Here is a 16744-nt window from a genome sequence, read left to right as displayed (position 1 = left end):
TTGTGCGTGTTTTATGTCGGCGGTCAAGATTGTTGATGCCTCTCAGCTCGACACCGCGTCGCTGTTGCCGGAAGATAAGTTGGGCGTGGCCCAACTGTAGTGGGTGCGCGCGCAATAGTTACATGCCTCGCGCGGGGCGTGACCTCTGGTTTTGATTGACAGGCGAACTCGTGCTAAACTCGTACATCGCGAAACCCCCTCCGAGTTCAACTCGGGAACATGGCGGCGGCAGCAGCAGCCTGTTTCATTGCATCCAGCGGCAGCAAGCGTCAGTATGACCGTCCGGACCCGTTCACCTGCATGACCGACGGAAAGTTTCAGCGTCATTTTCGCCTGTCGAAGACATCAGTGTGCTGGCTGTGTGACGAGCTAGGCGAAGACTCTCGTCTGCGGAGACAGCGTGGCGGGCTTCATTCGCTCACCGTCGTAGAGCAAGTCATCTGTGCCCTCCGTTTCTACGGGACTGGGAGTTTTCAGGGAAGCGTCGGCGCCGAGCGTTACATCGGACGCCATCAAACTACTGTTAGCCACTGTGTCAGAGATGTGTCTGACGCGCTTATCGATGCGGCAGTGCGTAAGCGGTGGCTAGCTTTCCAGAATACTGCGACGGAGCGGGCATATATAAAAGAATGCTTCCCACTTCGTGGGAACATTACGAACGTAGTCGGGTGTGTCGACGGAACGTACGTAGGAATTAAGGCGCCTTCAATGTCAGCGTTACTGTGATTAACAGACTTTTTCGCTGGTTGATCACTCTTTGTCGATTGTTCTACTTATCTGTCAGGGTGCCTTCCAAATGGCTCACTTTCTTGGGAAAGGGGTTAAGTATAAATAGATAAATGGATATCACTAATTGTGTGAAGTAACCTATGAATCCTAATCTCATAAAGAACTTGGGGTTCTTCATTGGTGAAGTTACTAAGTATGCACAATGCTGAATTTTGGTCATGCGTAATCTATCGGCCGCACTATGAAACAGCGAGGCATTGCACAATTTGTTGCAGCGCGAGATGTGGATGTTGCGCCAAGCCGGTTGTGCCTATGCATTTGTGGCGAAATGAAAATGCATTGAGCATCTTAGTGTGTTGGCTTGCATGAAGAAAATACTTCAGATTGTTTGCTCTGTTCACTGTCGATGCATGTGCCAGAGGTTCAGTGCATCTTCTTTTTTTTTGGGGGGGGGGCGGCGTTATTCTGGATGGATAAATTGTATATTTTCGCCTCATAATGGGGCTCTAATTCTTAAGCATTAGAACAATGCACATCCGATACTCTGCAGAACTCTCTGTACGTGAAGATGTCATGAACCACCAAGGCATTATTACATATCGGGAGAAATGTGGTGCAGATGCCAATGAAAAGTAGGTCTTTAACCTACCATGATAAAAATAAAACTTGCAGAGCAAATAGACCATTTGTACAGCTTTAGAGCAATGATTACACAAAACGTGATATGCCCAAACGAGTAAATACTTGCCGCATTGCCAAAGTAGGCTGAGCGACATGCAGCGTATATTGGCATTGAACATGTCTCGTAACTGTTATTTTTATTGTAAGCCCTGGCTGTCACACCTTTCCCTCCAGCACTCCCTTTACTGAAACGTGGCACTGTCTTTCCATTGGTGTCATGATGATAATGGTAACGGCAGCAGCAAGGCTGGTTAATGCTTGCCTCTTTGATTCCTGTGAGTTTAGTGGTAAAGAATATGGCACGTTCATACATACAGCTGTGCTGCAAAATTTAACATTTGCGATTTTTCGGAGAACTAATTTGTGTTGGGAAATTTCAAAGATGTGCACCATTGTGGCCTAATACCTAGAGCATTGGTGAGGTTGAAGACGGTGTATTGGTATAGAAGCTTGAAGTTTAATTGCACAACAATTCGACGGGACACAAAGAGAAATACACACAGCAGAATGCTTTGCTGTGTGTGTTACACTTCTTTTTGTGCCGTTGAATTGTTGTGCGATCCAACTTAAAATAGAGCATTGGGCTTCTTTGGTGCAGGACCGAGGAAGTGTGAGCTATTCGACAACATGCCAGTGCCTTGCCACACATTATGGAAGTCGGAAGGTTTGCAAACAAAGCTTTGCTTTCAAATCCACCTGCTCATGTAATACAAGCGCTGATTGAAAGAGCCATCACACAAAAATAATGGTGAAATCAATCTCCTTTGAAAAGTGTAATTTGTATATAGACACTGTTGACATAATAGGTGCCATACCGGTGCCATAAACCCGCCGTGGTTGCTCAGTGGCTGTGGTGTTAGGCTGCTGAGCACGAGGTCGCGGGATCGAATCCCGGCCACGGAGGCCGTATTTCGATGGGGGTAAAATGCGAAAACACCCATGTACTTAGATTTAGGTGCACGTTAAAGAACCCCAGGTGGCCGAAATTTCCGGAGTCCTCCACTACGGTGTGCCTCATAATCAAAAACTGGTTTTGGCACGTAAAACCCCATTATTATTATTATTATTATTATACCGGTGCCATAATAGGTGCCATACCGGCCTCAAAATTGTACTGGACAGAGCAGTTTGTTTCCTATGTGAAGCTCGACCTCCCATTACATGCTGTGCAAATAACCAAGCTCAGTTTGTTTTGACGTGCTACACAACATTCAGAGTAATCTGTTTTTGATTCTAAAGAAGTGCCAAACACCACCTCTTTTTCAAGGACGTCATGGGAATATTTGGCGAGACCTTTTTCAGCCCGTCATAATGGAAGTGTGGTCAGCCAGCTTTGCTTGGATGCCTTTATAGATTTCTGCTCCTGATCATTGTGTGCTATCAAATGGCAGAAGTCTATGCAACTGGTGCAAGGCATTACGTGTTTCTATAGTCGGATACAACTTTAGGAGGCTGCGGAATCTGCACTTTAAGGCAGGTGAACACAAGCCTGCACCAATGGGCACGCACTCGAGACTGATATCGTGCCGCCAGACAGACTAATATTGCTCGTTGGAGAGGGACTATTTCTTTAGACGTGTAGGCAATCGGCTGCTGCGCTTTGGTCATCTGGGTGGGGCCTCTCCTGTCTTCTGAAGTTTTATCCGACTGTAAAGGATGCTGCTTTTCATACAACACAAAAGGACAAAGTGTACAATTATTTGGCCTATGAAATGGATACATCAGAAGTGTGCTATGCAAGGGCTTAAGATGTGTGAAATATGGTAGATGCAATTATAAGACAATGTTAAAAAATATGTGGTATCGAACATGCATGTAATGGCACATTTGAATAGGGGAGTGTTGCAGTCATATGCACAGTCTATAGGTGATAGCATTATTAAGCTCCTGCTGTTTCCTTTCTTCATTGTGAATTACACACACCGTTCATCTTGTGGCTAATGAACACGCACTGTATTCTTGCACATAGAAAGAACAAACAGCATGATGACGTGTGTGCTGCATTAGTGTATTTTTTATTTACATGGTCCAAGAGTGGCACAGGTTGTCTTACGTTTTTGCCTATTTTTAAGGGACACAAAGTGCATGTTATAAGTCTCGTAATATGCACAGCACAATGTTTACTGCAATAACTTTATTCATGTTCTTGAATAATAAACAAAATATTAAACTGAAAGCTCCTTTATAAGGTGCCTTCTGTGGGCTCGACAGGAGAGCAGTGAGGGCACCGATGCTACTGTTGCGGAGCAGCCCTCTGGACCTTTGCCACACTCTCAAGAGCACGTGCCTGGCGCTCGCCTACTGCCACCAGGCGGTTGAGTGGCTCCAGCAGCAGAATGTTTTGCTGCAAAAAAGTGTATTGGAATGAATCAGCCACGTACAAACCATTATTTACAAAGAAAAATGCTCGTTGCACTATTAGTACTAAGTGCCCCTAAATGTGGAAGCCTCTAGTGTAGTATGCATAGTAAAACAATGTGTTGGGACAACATTGCTTTATTTTTCAAAACGGGTTTTCTTTTTCAGAGCCGATTGTCATGTTGATTAGTGTGCAGCAGCTGAGGTGGCCCTGCACCTTCACGAATCTCTACTGTCAGCGCCACAAACCTATTTTTGTTCGCTGCAAAACAAATGCCTCACCCTACAATCCCGTCTTATACGAGCTGATTGCATCCTATGCCTACAAACATCATATTCTTGTCCCATTACGCAATTTTCTACCATCCTTGGCTGTCGTTCTCTCTCCTTGACATTCATTCTGTAATGCTTATGTAATCACCTGATATGAATTGGCAACAAGTGATCGAATACGTGCATGGCCTGCCTGCCGATTCCTTTCTTTTTTAATCTCAACTAGCATATCAGTTGCCACGGTTTACTACGCCACTGTCTTCCTGCCTTAATGCTATCTGCAACAATTTTTGTTACTTCGCTTTCTACACAGTCCTTGACATCTCAAGTTTTTTTGTTAACCTCCAGGTTTATGTCCCATATTGCATAACCGGTGGAATGCAATGATTCTAGACTTTTTTCAGGGATATTGGTAACGTGGCGATCACGATTCGGTAATGCCTTCCATGTGCTGTTCAACTCATGAAATTTTTGTATAAGTTTCCTGCTTTATATCAGTACTTGCTATTGATATTTCACTTGGATAAATATACTCTTCCATAAATTTTGCTGGCTTAATGTCACTCATGAATTTCTGTTATCTCACCAAGTTAGTGAAGGTTACCTTCATCTTTTCCATATTTTCGCGGGCCCACTTGCATGTAAAAGCACGAACACTCATTGGTTCTCACTGCCTGCTTTAAACTGCTGGACATTCAGTTCGTTAATTACTACGAAAGTGACTTAATCCGTGCACTCTTCTTATGCTAAATATGAAACAGTAGAAATATACTTATCTGCAGTTTGTCGAAGTCTCCTTCACTGTGTTGGTAGCGAGATCCATCGTCGGTACCAACTCGTCGCATCGTAGCTATATAGGATGTCTACCTTTTGCCCACACTATGTAATGTTCGTGACGCTCGCAGTCACGCAGAGTGGAGGAACTCAGCGCACTCGCAGAAGCAGCACCGGACAAGTTGTTTCTTCAGCACTTCGCCGTGAACAGTAGGTGCGCGTTGCGATCTGTAAAATCGCCGAAGCTATTGGCAGTCTTACCGGGTGCACGGGAAGATTGCCCACGGAGGAACAGAACTATCCAAGAAATAGTGGCCTTCGTCGAGCCTGATCACTATGTCGCGCACTGCAAGCTCGTTGTACGGGTTTGTTTACACTGGGCCTCTCTGATGCTTAGCCGCCATGCTTGCCCGGTGAATGGATGTGATGACGCCACTACAGCGTTCCCTCGTGGTATAATGCGAAGCGTACTAAATTACAAATTAGTCTAAGACGCATTCAGTGCACATCTCGTAAGCTTCAAAATGCTTCTAAACCACGTTAAAGTAACTAATAATATTGTACTAACTGCATTTGTTTTACAACTTGCTTCTGCAAGTAATGCACTCGGTGGAACGACAAACAAGTGAAAGAAGGCACGACCATGCACCGACGGTATGATCACGTGAGCCCCAGTTTGTCGACCGCCCAGAAGGCAACGCCCAAGGAATGATAGCCAGCCAGAGTGAATCTAGATAAACCAATGAAACTGGAGGCTTGTCGAAAGATAAACTGTGTCTCGGTACCATTCGTGCTTTCATCTTGGGGTGTCGCCAGAGCTCGTGAAGATCCCGAGTTTCGCCAAACTCGGCGCATCCTGCATAGCACCCCAGGATAAATTTATCCTGGACTCATTTCCCAGAAGTAATAAGGGTTGAACAATGCAACGCATGGGAGGTCAGGGAAACACTGCTATTGTGAAAGGAGATGCGGTTTTAATTTTGGTGTTTTCCAATACTGTGTATCAGTATTGCAGTATGTACATTAATAGTTATTGTTGTATATACGCATTGCGCGCAGCTAGGACATGCGTACTCTGTTATGTTCTGCATGTAGAAGTGCTTATTTAGAGCATGGGTATCTTCAAAATAAGCTGAGTGGGCTCGCCAATCACCGCGTTGGCTTAGCGTCTATGGTGTTGCGCTGCTAATTACAAGGTTGCTGGATCAAATCCGGGCCGCGGCGGCCGTATGTCGATGGGGGCAAAAACGCCCTTGTCGCCTACATCGGTGGCACGTTAAAGATCCGCCAGTGGTCGAAATTATTCCGCAGTCGCCCACTACAGAGTACCTCACATTCAAATCTTGGTTTTGCCACGCAAAACTCCTTTCTTTAGTGATTGAGCGAACCCGTTTTTTATATCAATGCTGTACAGCATGTGTCAAGGTATTCGAATTTTTCTCATTCGATAAAAGTGACTGTCCTCCCGAGCTTAAGCTTGAGTGGAAAACAGATAAACTTGAAAATATGAAATCATAATATGAAATCGGTGCATTCGGTTCTTATTTTTTTCTTTCTTTTTTTCCGGAGAGGGGGTCGTATGACGCTACCTAAGAACACAGAACAAAAAATAATATAATAAACAAATGTTTCAGAAATGACGTACTTCAGCCATCGTTGGATAATTATGTGCTGAGTATGGCCCTTTTCGATAAATTGGCTCGTTTGTCTTCTCTTTGGCTTCATTGCATATGGACGAACGCTTGTTAGTATTCAGTACAGAACAGGTGTACTTCTTCATCGCTATTCGTAATATATTTTCGGGCTAATACCTGTAAAACCAAAACACTTTAAGCAGCGGACATCTTTCTTCTTGACCATTTCGATAGGGCCTGGAGCTTCTGAACGCATTTTGTCATGCAACGTGCCCAGAAATGTACGGAAAATTGGCCGTTTGACGCATTGTGCCATTATATTCACTCGTTAATACATATCTGCTTATTTTGCTAGGATAGGAATAACTTTAAGAAAGTGCCAGCATCCGACGTTTTAACGCATCGTGACGCTGGCCAAGCGTCGACCCAGGGTTGTACCCTACTCTGCACTACCCCAGTGGGGCCCGTTTGTAGTGGGTCATGAGGCTTGAGTTGTGTGTCCTTGTCTGCAGACTGCAGTGCACCTTGAAGTTCGGGCGGGTAAGTCCTGGAGCTAGCTGCCATCGGGAACCTGGCACAGTCCCACATGATGTGCCATTGGTCCACCGGACTCGCTGCACAAACACCACACAGCCGATGCGTTAAAACGTCGGTTGCTGGCACTTTCTTAAAGTTATTCCTATCCTAACAAAATAAACAGATATGTAATAACGAGTGAATATATTGGCACAATGCGTCAAACGGCCAAATCTCTGGGTGAAGCGCGGACAGCAATGTGGGGGCGAGGAGTGACGCGGTCTGTATTTGCCTTAGGATTACAGCGTCCTCCCGACTGAGAGCCGGGTGGGGAGGCGGCATTCTTCGTCCAGCTAAGCGATAACACTTGGTTACTTCGGCATAACTGGTCAATCTGTCCTTGGTTTCGAACCCCCGCACGGAACGGTCACTCTTGGGGGCACGGAATGTAAGCGCTCGCGCCGCGGAATTTGTGGCTGTGGTTCGGTGAGGATGCACACTCGCGGGCGTGCCCCGGGAACCACTTGATACAGATGGTGCTGCCGTGGTCTTGAAGTTGGAGCTTGCCGATGATGGCGGCCGCCGGCGCGCATATTCGCCCCTTGGCAAAGTTGCGCACGGCATTCCTCGAGTCGCTGAGCACGGTGCGACACTCGGCCTCGGTGATCGCCAGAGCGTTGGCATCCACCTCAGCGTATGTGGCGTTCGTGCACCGCACGCTCGCTGCCGTTGTCTTGGTGCCGGTAGCCGCCGCAACGACCACTGGCACGAAGCCTTCCCGCTTGTATTCCGCGGCGTCCACGTACTGGGCGTGTGGGTCTGCGGCGTGTTTTTCGGTGAGTGCCTTGGCCCGCGCCTGCCGCCGTTCTTGGTTGTACTCTGGGTGCATGTTCTTCGTGATAGGGTCCACGTAAATGTGGGCCCGCGCCCACATTTACGTCCCTGGGTTATAACCCAGGGACGTCAGTATACTGCGGCCCGTCTTGGTAGTAGAGAGGCGCTCGATTTGCGTGGTGAGCTGCGCTTCGGCTATTTCTTCTAGGGAGTTATGGACGCCGAGCTGCAGAAGCCGAGCCGTACTCGTGGTCTCCATCAAGCCTAGCGCCGTCTTGTAAGCCCGTCTGGTCAGCGTGTTGATCTTGGTCCTGTCAGTGACGTGCCAGTTGAGGTACGCCTCAACGTAGGCGATGTGACTGATAACGAACGACTGGACAAGGCGCATGAGACTGTCGTCACGCATGGCCGCCCATCGTGTAGACTCGGCGTATGAGCCGGATGGCGTCCATTGCCTTGGTGGTAAGCTTGTTGATGGTCTCGTCGTTGCGGCCGCTCTTGTTGAGCAGCAGGCCCAGGGCCCTGATCTTGGGAAATTCGTGTATGCGTTGCCCAGATGCAGTTACAATCTTGGTGTGGTCACACTCCTGAGGGGAAGCACGCTTCCGTTCCGGTCGAAGCGGCATGAGGACGAACAGCTCGGGTTTTGCGGGCGAGCACATTAGGCCTGTGCCGTCAAAGTGCTGCTCGATGGCGGTAACCGCCGCTTGCAGCTGTTGCTCGATGCTGGCGTCGGTGCCGCCGGCCGCCCACAGGGTAATGGCGTCGGCGTAGATCGTATGCCGGACGCCGGTCCCCGCTACTGCCCTCGCTACCCCGATCATGACGAGGTTAAAGAGCAACGGCAAGATGACCGAACCCTGCGGAGTACCCATACTACCGAGCTTGTGTTCGGGGAGCTTGTGGTCTCCGGCGTGCAGTTCCACCGCGCGGTTGGTCAAGAAGTCTTGAATATGATTGTAGCTCGTTACCCCCCCCCCCCCCCCCCGTTTAGTCTTGATACTTGTGCTAATATGGCTGAGTGTTTGACTTTGTCGAATGCCCTTTGTAAATCGAGCCCCAGAATTACTTTGCTGTCTTGTGTCTTGTTGTCAATGATTTGTTGTTTGAGTTGTAACGTGGCATCTTGTGTGCTGATTCTGCGCCGGAAGCCGATCATTGTGTCAGGATAGAGGTCTTCCTTCTTTAGGTATTCCTGCCACCGGTTGGCGACCACGTGCTCCAGCACCTTGCCCACGCAGGACGTGAGCGAGATGGGACGCAGGTTGCCGATGTCCAGTGGTTTGTCCGGTTTCGGAATCAGGATCGTTTTTGCCGTTTTCCACTGTCGGGGGAGCTTGCCCGAATGCCAGCATTCATGGAAGTAATGGGTTAGAGCCCCTATCGAAGCATCGTCCAGGTTGCGTAGCATCTTGTTGGTAACGAGATCGGGTCCGGCTGCTGAGCGGTTGTTGAGCTCCTGCAGCGCTACCCGTATATGGTACTGTCTCGGTCGAGCCACGCGTTGGGAAGCCCGCCGTACGGCGGGTGGGTTTCCGTTGGCGTGTCCGGGAGATACTTGGCTTCCAGGATCTTGATAACAGCGTCTTTTCCTGGTTGTGTGATGGTGTGCATGAGGCGGGCCAGGCGCGCTGGTATGGCGCGTAGGCGGTCGCGCTGGTATGACTTGGTCCTTGTCTCGTCTAGGAGGTGCCGAAATAGATTCCATGTGCAACTGCGATGCACTTCCCTGGAAGCTCGGTGGCAGATTTCGTTCCACTGCTGACGGCACAGGAGCATGCAATGGTGTTCAGTGGCCCTGTTTAAGTCACCCACCTTCTTCCTCAAACAGCGATTCAACCGTTGCTGCTTTCAACGCGCATGGATCAAACGTTTGGCCTCGATCAGATGGGCCAGGCGGCTGTCCACGATGATGACATTCTCGTCTGTTTCTATGGTCTTTGTGGCTGAACGCACTGCATCGCGGAGCTTCGCCGTCCAGGTTTCGATGTCTGTGATATCTCGTGCTTGGTGAGGCGTCCCTTACGGAGTCCGTCCCACTCCGTCCACTTGTGTAAAATTCTATAGCTCCCGAATTGGTTGGGTATCGCAATTTCGAGGATGTAGTGGTCACTGCCCGTGTTGTGCCATGTTTCTTTGCACGTGTGGTCATTTATTATGAATGTAAGATCTGGTGTGGTGTCTCATGCTACGGAGTTGGCGATGCGGGTAGGATGTGCGGGGTCCGTGATCAGGACACAGTTGTTGTTCAGGGTATCCTGTAATAAGTCTCGTCCCTTGGCCGTTTCCTTCACGTAACACCACGCTTGATGGGCGGCGTTGAAGTCCCCTCCGATCAGCAACGTGCTTTCTCTGGCTTGGGTGCTGGCTGTGTGTAGTAGGGTCTTGAATTTCTGTGTTTGGTGCTTGGGGTTGCTGTAGATGTTAGCGATGAACAGGGTGCCTTGCCGTTGTTTGATTGGGATGATTTCGGTGAAGACGTATTCCACCCTGCTGCCGCCGTGTTTGAGTTGGTGCTCGATGAACGTGAGCCCTTTGCGGACGAACGTGCAGACGCCCCGTCCCTCCACTAGGCTAACGTGAGCGCGATACCCAGGGAGAGTGGGAGTGACCGTCACCGTTTCTTGCAGCAGGATAATGTCAGGTTTCTTGTTTACTGTGGTGATATGTTGTTGCAGCACTGCTTTTTTGTTGTAACTGCGGCAGTTCCACTGCCAGACCGTAAGGCCCGGTAGTGATCCTATTGTGGATTGGGGCTGGGACATAGTTGTGTTGAAGCGGGGCTTGCATCTGTTCTTGGAGGTATGAGTGGTTGGCGAATTGAGCTGACAAGATGGGGCTGTGCACTATGGGCGTGAGGGTGTGTTCAATGAAGTCGAAACGCTCTTGTGGACTGGGGCTGGGGCATAGATGTGGCGAAGGCGGGGCTTGCGTCTGTTTATGGAGGTATGAGTGGCTGGCGAATTGCGCTGACAAGATGGGGCTGCGCACTATGGGCGTGAGGGTGTGTTCAATGAAGTCGAAACGTTCTTGTGGACTGGGGCTGGGGCATAGTTGTGGCGAAGGCGGGGCTTGCGTCTGTTCTTGGAGGTATGGGTGGTTGGCGAATTGCTCTGACAAGATGGGGCTGCGAACTATAAGCTTGAGGGTGTGTTCAATGAAGTCGAAACGCTCTTGTATGATGCGGAAGGATGCGGTGATCAGTTCCTGCAGCTGCGCCAGTCGTTGGTCGGTCAAGGCAGCCATGCTGGCGTAAATGTTAAGTAATTTTGTTAGGTAATTTGTTTCACACATACCTTCAATCCCAACGGGCATTATTCTAGGAAGCGAATGCCCAGCACATATTAGAAGAGAAGCTTTTGGGCACAACATGAATAAGTTGTACGCACTATATATTCAGCTGAATGCGACCATATGTGTAATCGCAAGCGCTAGGCATAGCAAGAATTCTGTGTACATGAAAGAAGTCTAATCTAGAAATGTTTCCTTACTTTATTTTATGCATGCACTCACAAAAGCTTTATTTTTGACACCACGTATCATAAACTCCAACTGAAGACATTGTTTTGCGGCACCTTTTACAGCTATTACTATGATAGATTACTGGAAAACTTTTTACTTAATACGGGACCTGTGCCTGTGACTTGTACGCCATGGCTGTAATTTTATTTCCTATTGATACTTCTGCACTCTATGTTTTCCTTTCAATGTGCTCTTTCTGTTGTCTTGATGTCTTGTTTTAAATCCGTAGACATTTCTACGCATGCCGAGCCAGGGAAGCGTCCGTTGATTCGTCCGTTCCTCCATAACGTAAGAAGATCGCTTTGAAGATAGGGCCCACAGAAACGAGCAAATTTATCTTCGTTCTACCTCACGCTTCAATGCGGGCTAAGCGGCGAGAACACAGCGTGCACTAAGCTATCAGCAATCGACGCACTGCGTCCCCATCGCAGTTCGCTTTCAAGATATGGCCCGCTGGGCTGTGCCATACGCCGACGCCGCCTGTGTATGGTTGATCGCGGTTGATAACGGTTCCTGTCACCGCAGCGCTGTCGTCTATACTAGGCAGATTAAGTTTCATAACATTGATAACGACACCAAGTTTCGTGGAGACGAGCAAGTGGCACAATGCTTACGCATATTTATACAATTCCTAGACGAGCTTCTGCGTGATTTTTTGTTTTTTTGTTTTTGTTTACCTGTAATCCCAAGTCTTCTTGGTGAATTGGTAACCACACAGTGATCTCCCTTTTTTATTTCGCAGATAGTCACTAGGATGCTGCCAGTGAAGTGCAGCCAGTGCTCACGCATAATTTTGTGATCTCGTCACACCTTTCAGGAAGCTGGTGGTAACGAGCCAGTTAGTGGGCAAGCATCTTCGTCGCTTTTCAAAGCGGCGCGAACTTTGGCCAAGCAGAACAGCGGCGAGTACCTCCGCAGCCTTGGAGGCACTGTACACCTGGACAAGTTCAGCGGCAGAGTGCCGCTGCGATCGGCCGGCAAGGCCGAGTTTCTTCGCTCGCCGATGGTGTCGCACGTGCTGCGAGTACTCGCTTATTACTCGCTCGGCTCGGGAGCCGGACGAGACATGGGCGAGACTGGCCGGGACGTGTACCTGCGCATGGTGGGCGATTTGCTGCGGAGACGTTTGGCGGACAAAACGTAGGGCACCATCCGCGCACGCACTCTACCCCAACTAGTTCCTTCAGCCTTTTTGAGTTTATTTATTCTTCCCAGTATACTCACATAGTCACGTTTATTATTTAGACCAGCTCTCTTAAAGCGAAGGTTTCTTTCGCTATCCGTTCAAGGTTTTCCGAGAGTCGGCCGGTGTCTCGCCTGACAAGGCATAAAACCAGTTTCATTCAGCCTATGTGCATGAACTTTGTATCGTGACTTCATTTTTTTTTATTTCGCAGAACACAGGCGCAGTCAATTCCTCGTTCTATAAATCGATTGACTGTGCCTGTGTACTGCGTAATAAAAAAAAACTGAAGTCACGATTGAAAGTCTATGCACATATGCTGACTCACATATGAATCAATAAAGCGCAGGCATATCTCAATGAAGTAATGCAGAATACCGACAGGTTCCATCGACAATTTTGGAATTTCTTTTGTTTGATTTGCGCCATTCTTGGACAACTGTATATGTACTTTCTCGCATGTTCACTTTGTCGATCAATCCTCCAGAACTCGTCAGTGCCACTCTTCCTACAAGGGGTACGGAAATCTTATATGTATTTACACGTGTATTGCACATATCTGAGCTAAAACCTATTGTGTCGGTGTTTGTCTCGAGATTAAAACTTCAGTTGAGGCTAGTTGGTTTTTGGCACGTTAAGGTGAAAAATTCATTGCGAACATCCAGAGTAAGCCACAAAGAATAGACGAGAGTAACAGCGCCAGTGCTTGTTTAGTCTCGTTGTCGTTTGGCTTGGGTGTTTGCGCTGAAATTTCATCTCGACAAGCATCATACGCCACCTTAGCCTTCACCAGATTGGTTTGCCGGCGTCTCACTGCGTGCATCTGCCTGATTTTTTTCTTGTTGCATTGAAGCATATTTTGTGAACGATGTAGCCCAAAAACTAAATCTTCGCATGAGAATAATCTTCTGACTTGCGCCGTGCATAAACATGAACATTGCACAAACAACAACTTGCAGGTGTCGCATTCATTGTGTAGCATTTAATTCCCATCTCGCCTAAATTTAGCCTCACATACATTCCAGGATGTGCGTGGGATCAGCATAATAATCTATTTTCTTTAATACTAACAGCAATTTAAAACTTGCGCGTAGCGAACAGCGCATGTTCACACGCTGAGGTAGAGACTCCAAGATTCTATTCACTCCTAAGATTGTAAGCGGCCCGTGAATTTCTATAGTTAGAAACTGTGCTTCAATAGTTGGAATACGCAATTGTGCAACTGCTTAATGATAATAAAAACTTCAAGCTGAATGTACACAGTGCTTTGTTGTGGTATATTTGTGCACCATGTGAGAACCTTGATGAGTATGGTGCTGTACGGTACTTCAAAGGAGGATTAATAGCGCATTGCCCACCACGGTACTGTGACTCGCAGGTTCGACCACCTGAACGGGCTGACGTTCGGCGACCACCCGGCGGTTCTTTACAAGCACGGTTATGGCCACGGCGAGTTCGACGAAATCGGCCACGCCGAATGGCCGGGCTTCTACAAGCGCAACTTCGACGAAATCGACAGAACTGACTTTGGGGAATTCCGCAAGCGCAACTTTGACGAGATCGACAGGACCGGTTTCGAGGGATTTCGCAAGCGTAACTTTGACGAAATTGACAGGACCGGTTTCGAGGGATTCCGCAAGCGTAACTTTGACGAAATTGACAGGACAGGTTTTGGGGGCTTCAACAAGCGTGCAGCTGTCGTGGAAGACTGAGTACCAGTCAAGCTTTAACCCTTGCCCAAACTTCACCCACCTCGACGGCAACCTTCCAAATATTCAAATTCGCCGCGACAGATCCACCACAATTTTATGCTTCTGTAACTATTTAGAACGCTTAGAAGGACTTCTCCAGTGAAGTTATTGTTTGAGAAGGACAAAACATAGCTTGATTAGTTGAAACAACTGCTTTGATCAGGAATCTAAAATTCCGATTACGCGGTCAGTAAGTACGCCACAAGACATGAGGGCCGCTGGGAGTTCCATCGCAATGGACGCTGGACGTTATTTCTCTGTTTCTTTTTTGTCTTCCAATTGAACCAAGGGGAAGGAACTGATGGTAACTTTTATTATCTATATGTGTAGAACTGCTCTACTATATTCGATATCCATGTTAATAAAATGTATATTTCGGAATGTAATGCGCTTCTCAGTAGCATTACGACTACCGAAACTTCACCACTTCAAACCAACTGAGGACGGGCTCGCCGCAGAGGTGCACGAATACAAATGAGCGCGATTACCTCTGTGTTGATACCTTCGAATTTGTTGATGGCTAGAGGTTGTTATCAAGTTATCGGTAATTTACTTAGGTTGCGAAAAAGAAGGGTTCGCGAACTGTACGAAGAAATTTTAAATGCTTGCAATGCACTTCGTTCAGCGTGAGTTCTGTCTACAGGCTTGTAAATAAATATGTCGAGCCTCACTCATCAAAGCTGCCGTCCTTGTCAATCCACCATCAGCGGCTGCCGCTCCGGTACATCTCCGAAACCGGCCTGAAGTGAGCCAGGGACTTAACGTCCGTATTCTTGTCGTTTATTGTTTATTTCAGTACCTGCCAACCACTGTAAAACCTTGGCGACAGGTCACTAGTGTATACAAGAACATCACATAATCACATATGAATACAAAACAGCACTTCCACCAATACTGCAGGCTAAAGTATATATACAAGACCTGAGCTTGTATAATAAACAGAACAAATAGATATATTCGCTATACTCATTTGCGTCAAGTATCCTGTTTGCCAACTTTGAGAGACACTCTATTGAACACATCCGTGGCAGATAAATTCGCGTTGCCCACCCGCTTCAGCCATGTCATGGAGCGAGTTAGAGAAATATTAGGGTAAAAAGAGTCCAGGTATTGTGGACGGCCCACAATGACTTCTCGGGAAAGATGACTGCCGAAAACGATATTACGACGACGATCGCGAAACAGCTGTTACAGTACTGAACTAAGGAGCAGTTTAAAATTGCTGAACACTGTACAAGAAATCCTCACAAGCTCAGGATTTCTAAGAAAGTGTTATGTGCAACGGCACAATGTTTCTAATAGAGTGCTCAAAATAATATTAATAATAATAATAATTTTTATACACAATTATTTATGATCACCTTGTTCCTTATCTACGGACGAAAGATGAAGCAACAAAGTGAGCTTCCTATGGTTTTCTTGTCATACGTAGCATTAACTGCAAACAGTCATTAAAAACACCTTCACGAACACTTCCTGTCGGGACTTCACTGCGGGTATAATGATATTAACCACAACACCAGTGGCAACACAATTAAAGCCATAAAAACGCTCATAAACGATTTCCGCACCAACACACCAAACGCAGAAATCACCTTGACAACAGTACTTACTAAGATCGAATACAAACACAGGCTACTTATTCAATAATCAGAGACACTCCTAGCTTACGCACTGGAGACACGTAAGCTGAATAATTTTTTCTCAAGATAAAAAGCCAACGCGAACACGTCGATGCCATCCAACGCGCTGAAATATGCCAGCAGCCCGACATTCTGCTCGCCGTGGAAGGACTACACCCCAATTATTAATGGCGTCAAGGAAATTCGTAACAACATGAAGCACAGGCTCTGGAACTCATTCGACGCAACCAACAACACCATTAAAAGCCCCTGTCCAAGTGAACTACAACACAGAAACACACGCCTGAAAATCTCAAACACCAGCTAGTACGCACGTTCCACCAAAGCTAGATAGAGCCAAAGAAGCATCTACGCAGACGCCGCACGCAGAACCAACACCACCTGAACAAGACCCGCCCATACGGAAGCCCACAACCACCTGTGAAGCCTTCACGCAAACAGCTACATACAATAAGATACACAGACATCGGTGCAGGCCTCGACAAGAAAATAAACCGTAAAAAGACACCACCTGAAGATGTTTCGCCCCGCAGGTCTGCCTGAACAAAACAGAAATGATTGCCATGCACTGGGGATAGCACACGCAACAACAAATCCCGCTCTTTTGTCCAATCCTGCAAACTCGCCACCAAACTAACAAATGACAGATTTCACCTTAAAAATGACACTAGCTGTATTAAACAGAGGAAGATCCCAAACGGTCTCAGAGTTAAGGTGAGATGTGCCCTCGACTCTTTACCCTCCAGGCTATTGTTGAAGTGGAATGCTGTACTAGAAAATGCGTCACTCTCTTTAACTGATATTCTCGAAGAACACTGCAAAGAACAACTTGCGATAATTACTGAA

General features: G+C 47.4%; 1 protein-coding gene across 1 annotated transcript in view; it reads left to right on the top strand.

Annotated features, from left to right (window-relative positions):
• LOC135915914 (uncharacterized) overlaps nt 1–14826 on the top strand; it is a 97515-nt gene extending 82689 nt beyond the window's left edge. The window contains exons 2-3 of the mRNA XM_070533804.1: nt 12139–12461; nt 13883–14826. Coding sequence (XP_070389905.1) covers nt 12139–12461; nt 13883–14216 — 657 coding nt within the window. The 3' untranslated portion in view covers nt 14217–14826. The remainder of the gene's footprint in view (nt 1–12138; nt 12462–13882) is intronic.
• The last annotated feature ends 1918 nt before the right edge of the window (nt 14827–16744 follow it).

This window comes from Dermacentor albipictus, chromosome 2 (genome assembly GCF_038994185.2).
Source record: "Dermacentor albipictus isolate Rhodes 1998 colony chromosome 2, USDA_Dalb.pri_finalv2, whole genome shotgun sequence".
Taxonomy (NCBI): Eukaryota; Metazoa; Arthropoda; class Arachnida; order Ixodida; family Ixodidae; genus Dermacentor; species Dermacentor albipictus.
This window is presented reverse-complemented; position numbering and strand designations above follow the sequence as displayed.